The sequence below is a fragment of the Ceratina calcarata genome, unplaced genomic scaffold (genome assembly GCF_001652005.2).
Source record: "Ceratina calcarata isolate Rehan_Ccalc_2016 unplaced genomic scaffold, ASM165200v1 scaffold310.2, whole genome shotgun sequence".
Lineage (NCBI taxonomy): Eukaryota > Metazoa > Arthropoda > Insecta > Hymenoptera > Apidae > Ceratina > Ceratina calcarata.
The window spans coordinates 648,937-654,536 of record NW_017153562.1 but is presented as its reverse complement, the minus strand read 5'-3'; the positions used below and the strand labels follow the sequence as shown (position 1 = coordinate 654,536).

At 36.7% G+C, this 5,600-nt stretch overlaps 2 protein-coding genes across 5 annotated transcripts; one reads left to right on the top strand and one right to left on the bottom strand.

The window, feature by feature from the left end:
- Window positions 1-258: 258 nt before the first annotated feature.
- LOC108624417 (Bardet-Biedl syndrome 1) lies at window positions 259-2,677 on the bottom strand. Of its 2 annotated transcripts, XM_018023686.2 has the most exons (7): window positions 2,593-2,677; window positions 2,307-2,481; window positions 1,997-2,206; window positions 1,633-1,928; window positions 1,312-1,561; window positions 1,070-1,249; window positions 259-1,013 (listed from the first exon to the last, which is right to left on the bottom strand). In XM_018023686.2, the coding sequence occupies exons 1-7, from the start codon at window positions 2,604-2,606 to the stop codon at window positions 387-389; spliced, it is 1,752 nt and encodes a 583-aa protein (XP_017879175.1). In that variant the 5' UTR covers window positions 2,607-2,677; the 3' UTR covers window positions 259-386. The 2 variants fall into 2 exon arrangements, with proteins under 2 accessions (XP_017879175.1, XP_026668915.1); XM_026813114.1 differs by lacking the exon at window positions 2,593-2,677 and having other exon boundaries at window positions 1,997-2,220; window positions 2,307-2,387.
- Window positions 2,678-3,193: 516 nt separating this feature from the next.
- LOC108624410 (targeting protein for Xklp2) lies at window positions 3,194-5,187 on the top strand. 3 transcript variants are annotated; one of them, XM_026813117.1, is made up of 8 exons: window positions 3,194-3,288; window positions 3,528-3,612; window positions 3,691-3,854; window positions 3,966-4,029; window positions 4,118-4,229; window positions 4,299-4,424; window positions 4,498-4,665; window positions 4,761-5,187. In XM_026813117.1, the coding sequence occupies exons 1-8, from the start codon at window positions 3,213-3,215 to the stop codon at window positions 5,100-5,102; spliced, it is 1,137 nt and encodes a 378-aa protein (XP_026668918.1). In that variant the 5' UTR covers window positions 3,194-3,212; the 3' UTR covers window positions 5,103-5,187. The 3 variants fall into 3 exon arrangements, with proteins under 3 accessions (XP_026668918.1, XP_026668917.1, XP_026668916.1); XM_026813116.1 differs by having other exon boundaries at window positions 3,194-3,435; window positions 3,724-3,854; XM_026813115.1 differs by having other exon boundaries at window positions 3,194-3,435.
- The last annotated feature ends 413 nt before the right edge of the window (window positions 5,188-5,600 follow it).

Here is a 5,600-nt window from a genome sequence, read left to right as displayed (position 1 = left end):
TTTCTGACACACATCGATGTTTCACTAATCATGATTGTGGTCCTGCCTAGGTCACTGTGTCAGTAATTAAACGACACGCCTAAACTTTAGAAGCCTGTATCTCCTGAACGGATGGAGATATCACAATGAATTAAAAATGATTCTTTTTGTCTTGACTTCCTCCATCAGCTGATTTTCAATAAAAAATTCAGTGTCATTGATAGAAATTCGTAACGCTTTTCCCATCAATACCTTATTCTCGCAAGAAGGAGACAAAGATAATAGCACATCTTTTAATACAATTACAAAATTTGATATTTGCACAACCATGTAATATATGAACACCATTGAAAAATAAGTTACGTATATAAAAAATACTTTTCCACTGATTTCTATGTTGCAACAGACTAGACTTCGATATCTTCCTCGGCGGCAGGCAACGTCACTGCTGTTACATTTATTGGTTTCGTTTTTGATTTCTTGCACAACAAAATCTCCACCCTCCCCGATATTCTACCCCTGTAAATCGCATGAACGAGCAAAGGAATCGGGATGCCGCTCGGTAACAAGGGCACGTCCATTACACGTGGCTTCACTTCCGTGTTCTCGCTTCTGCAAACAATGTACATATCCGTATCAGATAATTCGTCGGATATGTTCGTTAATAAAACGCGAATTTGGTAATTGGGACCCAATCCTAGAACCGTGGCTTCCATAGTGAGCAGATTTGGCGCCACGTCTTGACTGTCGTTCAAGGAATCGGCCACTCTTTTAGCCACCAGTAGCTGTAAACGAAGAAGGCCTTGCTGGAAAGTTGTATGGATCTTTTTGGCTTCAGATCTCTCTCTTATCGTTTGTTCGACGAACAGCCGCGTTTTCTTTGGTACAGAAAATTTAGAGCTGTCGTTCAACACTAAATTCGACGTTGTGTTGTTAACATTAAAATTTGCAGTGCGTTTCAAGATTTTTACGCAAAGCCCGCCACCCACGGTGACCATCGCCATCGTTCGTTCTTCTTGCCCCATTTTACCGTACTGTATTGAAAGACAGAATATATCGTCAATATCTAGATTTTCTATAAATCATTTACCTTCATCGCAGACACCGGTTCCATAATCTTCAATGTATCCACATGATGCTTTCCGTCGTACACGCGAATCCCGAATCCGGCAGTACTGACTGCGAGTAATGATAAACCAATTTGTGGTACCGGAAGGCTCACGGAATCCAAAATTGCGCCGGGGACAAGAACGTTCCAAAGTTTGATCCCCTATACAATTAATGTATATTTTCCTACACTCAGCATAAAACACTAAAATGACAATATTATACCTTCTTGGAAAAACCAATTAAAGAGCCATCCATAACGGATACCGCGAAGCCACCGTTGTTAAGAGCTGAAATAGCTATTGCTGGTGACGGTAGTTTTTCCCAAAGTCTCACAGGACTTCCTCTTTTTATCGCGCCTAGTTTACCATCCCTCCCAATAATTAATATTCTTCCATCGCCGGTCCACAAACCTGTGCATGCAAACGCAACTGGTGGCCACTCCAACAAGTGTTTATCCATTACGGAAAATATCCTGTCGCAAACTAAACACTTAATATATCGCGAAAGTTCGTAATTCTTAAGTGAAGCAGTCGAAAATTGTACCGAGAATCTAGAACAAGTACTTCGCCAAATTCTGTCCCAAGAACGAGGCAACCGCTCGCAGGATCGTTCCATGAGTCTCTTCTAATTACTGATATCGCTGTCAATGCATTGCTTTTAATCAGTGGAATTCTTTTATATTGTTCCGCGAAGCTGGGTCTCAAATTCGGATCTAAAGACAGGAATTTTAATGTACGTGGCGAAATGAATCCCGCTCCAAGTTCAGTTAGCAAAAGATTTAGTTCATCGGCTAACGTGAGTACGTTTAGTTCGTCGTCCAGTCCAGCCTTGTGCCAAATCTGTAAAGATCTCGAAATGTGTAAATCGAAGGAATATGCATCGTTAAGAGGAAGGTCATTTTTTGTACCTCTCGCTCTTTCGGGTGCACGTCAATATGCGGCAAGGAATACTTAAAGTAAGGTCTCATATTTTTAAAAATGTATACGCTGGAACCGGCGCCGACTCCAAGTACAGATGATCGTGGTACTCCATTCTCCGTGTAAAAGCCGACTAATCCACAAGGTAAATCTACCATATTGTGTTCTGTTACCTGATCAGCTCCTTTATAAACCCGTATCTAACAATAATAAGCTGATCGTTAAAACGATTTTAACAAACATGTTGAAGAAGCACTCTGGATTTCTTCAACTGTTAAAAATATATAAATATCGCATTACTTTAGCTGAATTAGCATCTAGCGTTCCCAAATCGGCGCAGAGGAGCCTAGCATCCCCGTCACCGGTTACATCGAGCATATCAAGCGCATTCGGTAGCGTGTATAATCGAGCTGCCGGTTCCCAAAGCGCTTCCAGCCATCGACTCGTTCCGAGACCATTGATATTGTGATCGGCTCTAAGAATTGTGTAAAATAATGAAAAGATATTGCTTCCTTTTCCAACTTCGTCCAATTAGCGTTCTGTTAAAGTAATTTTCGCGTAATGCATTGCAACACATTTTCCTTACCGTAAGCCGTGCATATCTGACGTTTTTTTTCTTATGTTTAAAGTATAAACTTGCTTAAAGGCTTTTTATATGCACTGTATTATAGTGCTACACAATGGATTGTCATGTTACAACAATTAAATTAAGTATTCTAAAGAGTTTCTTGCCTCGAGTACATTTACACGGCCACTGAATCAATTGTGATTTCTGGTCAAGGAAGAAACTGATCATATCGAAGGGTCGGATCGAAAAATTTGTTAAAAAATGAACAGTGTGAACACTTTGTGCTTTGTTGTGAACGTTTGTATCCATAGAAATATTCGCGTGGGCAAAACATCAATATGATCGCGCGCAACGTACTTGTTACGCTGAAATCGAATTATAATAAATGAAATATAATTTTTGTATAAAGCGCTAAATACAAAAAATTATGAAATTATATTTATTATGTATATAATAACACGTACGTTTTGTGAAGTAACGTAACTGTATTCAAATCATTGTTATTCTCACGTGTTTCATCAACTTCCTTTAAATTCAAATTCAGTTTGCCCTTCTCGTACGTAAATAAAAATAATTACGATTGCGAAATAATCGCTAATGCGAAAGTTGTTACGTATCATTTAAAGTGCTACGCTTACATGATGGCATCGAATAAAGAAAATTCGCAACTAACATCAGTGCAAGATATGAAGGATAGTTTAAAAGTACCATCACGTAAGTTGTGGAACAAAAAGAATATGAAAATGGATACTCTTGACGAAAATTGGATGAAATATAGAGATGCTAATAAGTGGGATATGATTGCATCTCCCCAGTTCGTTGATTTTACTAATGCATCAGATAGAGGAGACTCATTTTTTAGTAAGAATGCTCTAAATTATACAGCGACAATTGAACTTTTTTATACTAGTGAACTTAATAATAAAATTCATTACTAATTTGATTGTTTTCAGATAAATCGGGCCCAATAGTGACCACTCCAATTCCCGGTATTATAAAGGCAGCAGAACTAAATGAAACTGACAATACGTTGATCGAGTAAGAATTAAAATTATTTCATATCCGAATGAAACTTCTGTTTCCATCAAACAAAAAAAATTGTTCCATTTTGTACAGATCTTTTAGCAAATTTGCTTTGTCTGAGTCTAGTGTCAACCGTGAGTCACCCATGACAGCATGTGAGACCAAGAAAGATCGCCAGAAAAATATTTCGGATATAGTTAAATCCCCGCAGGTCGTTGAGTTTAACAATTCGTTAGACAGAGAACCAACATTTGTTAGTAAGTTCGAATGCTCTAAATAGTCTAAATGATACAGTGGCAATTCAACCTTTTTATATTAGCAAACTTATTTAAGACAATAAAATTGCTTACTAATTTGACTGTTCTCAGGTAAATCAGGCCCAACAGTGTCCACTCCACTTCCCAATATTATAACGACAGAAAAACTAAATGAGTAAGAATTAAAATTATTTCAAATCCGATTGAAAATTCTCTTACCATCAGGCAAGAAAAATTGTTCAATTTTTGTACAAATCTTTTAGCACACTTGCTTTGTCTCCTGTAAATCGTGAGTCATCTGTGTCAGCATATGGGAACAATAAGGACCGCCAGGAAAATATTAAAGAACAACACGAACCTCTGGATATGCAAGTGGTACGCAATGTTAATTGATTTACCTTTTTTGAATAATTGATTCGTTAAAAATTTAGATAATCGTTTTAGAATCCTGAAGCCAAGCCTCAAATATGGGATAAAATAAAGAAATCGCAAACTGCTGTGGTATATCCATTTACTTTTGATTTAAGGGACAAACATAAGAAAGAGGTGAAACGACAAATACTAAAAACGGTATGGACATTCGTATCTTATTCTTGTATGTTATTGAAGGCTGATGCAATTCGTTTTTACTTCGCCTACTTAGGTTCCAGAAAACGAGAAAGATTTCAGGGTCTTTCGTGCGAACCCTCTTCCAAAATATTTGAAGTCTCGGATCGCCAATAAAGAAAACAATGATAATAATAAACAGGTGATTAACAATCGAACTGAGAAAAGTAATAAGTCAGACAAAACGACTAAGAAAACAACTGAGGTAATTCAATTAATAGAATTTCCATAAAAGCCAAGTTATTTTTTCAATTAAACTGATTAACAAATAAGATAAATTTGTTTGTTTGTGATGTTCAGCTTTGGAAGAAGCCGCCCTTTGTACCGTGCTCACCTAAGAAAAATATAGGATGTCCGAAACCACCCGTTTTGCATACGGCAGTTCGAGCGCTACAAAGAAAACAATTCGATAAAGGTCTCCAAGAAAGAGAACGACAAAGGGAACAAACTAGAGAAATGGAAAAGGCCATGAAAATAAGGCAAGAGGAGGACGCTATTGCGCGACTGCGAAAACAAACCGTTTTTAAAGCTCAACCGATGCCCAAATACAAAATGACTTTACCAAAAGTCAAAAAACGACCATTGACTGATCCGGCGAGTCCAGTAACATTGAAACGTCGTCGTAAGTTAAATGACACATAATGCATATCTGAAAAAAATTAGGCTAATAGTAATAACTATATCTTCAATTAATTTTACTTATAATTCCTTTAATGTTTAAATATTTCTTTTTTTATACAACGTAAATTTTTATCTCTGTCAAAAGCCTTCGATTCTATTTTAAATGCGGACACTAATGCATGATATTATATTTTCGAAGATGTAACATTTATAAATAAACGATATCAAAACACCTGTACAGACAACGAATACTCTTTTAACACATTTCCTGAACACATTTCCTATAATTAAAACGAAATCAGACGTCGAAAGAACAATGCTAATAATAAATAGCTACGTGCTAAAAAGTATAGAAGGAAATATCCAATTAATTATTGACGATAGCGAAAAGTTTATTATACAGAAATTGTAGGCACTGATGTCCTCTACAAGAAAGATTCTATGTATTTTTCTTCTAACTTGAGTATTTAACGAGTTAAGTATGATTATTTGGCATTTTATTGGCATTGACGAAATTCG

Coding starts and splice junctions, on each gene's coding strand:
- LOC108624417 (XM_018023686.2), bottom strand. Junction 1,562..1,632: donor GTACTTGTTCTAGATTCTCG/GTACAATTTTCG, acceptor AGTTTGCGACAG/GATATTTTCCGTAATGGATA. Junction 1,250..1,311: donor TAATTGGTTTTTCCAAGAAG/GTATAATATTGT, acceptor TTAATTGTATAG/GGGATCAAACTTTGGAACGT.
- LOC108624410 (XM_026813115.1), top strand. CDS start 3,213: ATGATGGCATCGAATAAAGAAAATTCGCAACTAACATCAGTGCAAGAT. Junction 3,855..3,965: donor CAGAGAACCAACATTTGTTA/GTAAGTTCGAAT, acceptor GACTGTTCTCAG/GTAAATCAGGCCCAACAGTG. Junction 4,030..4,117: donor ACGACAGAAAAACTAAATGA/GTAAGAATTAAA, acceptor CAAATCTTTTAG/CACACTTGCTTTGTCTCCTG.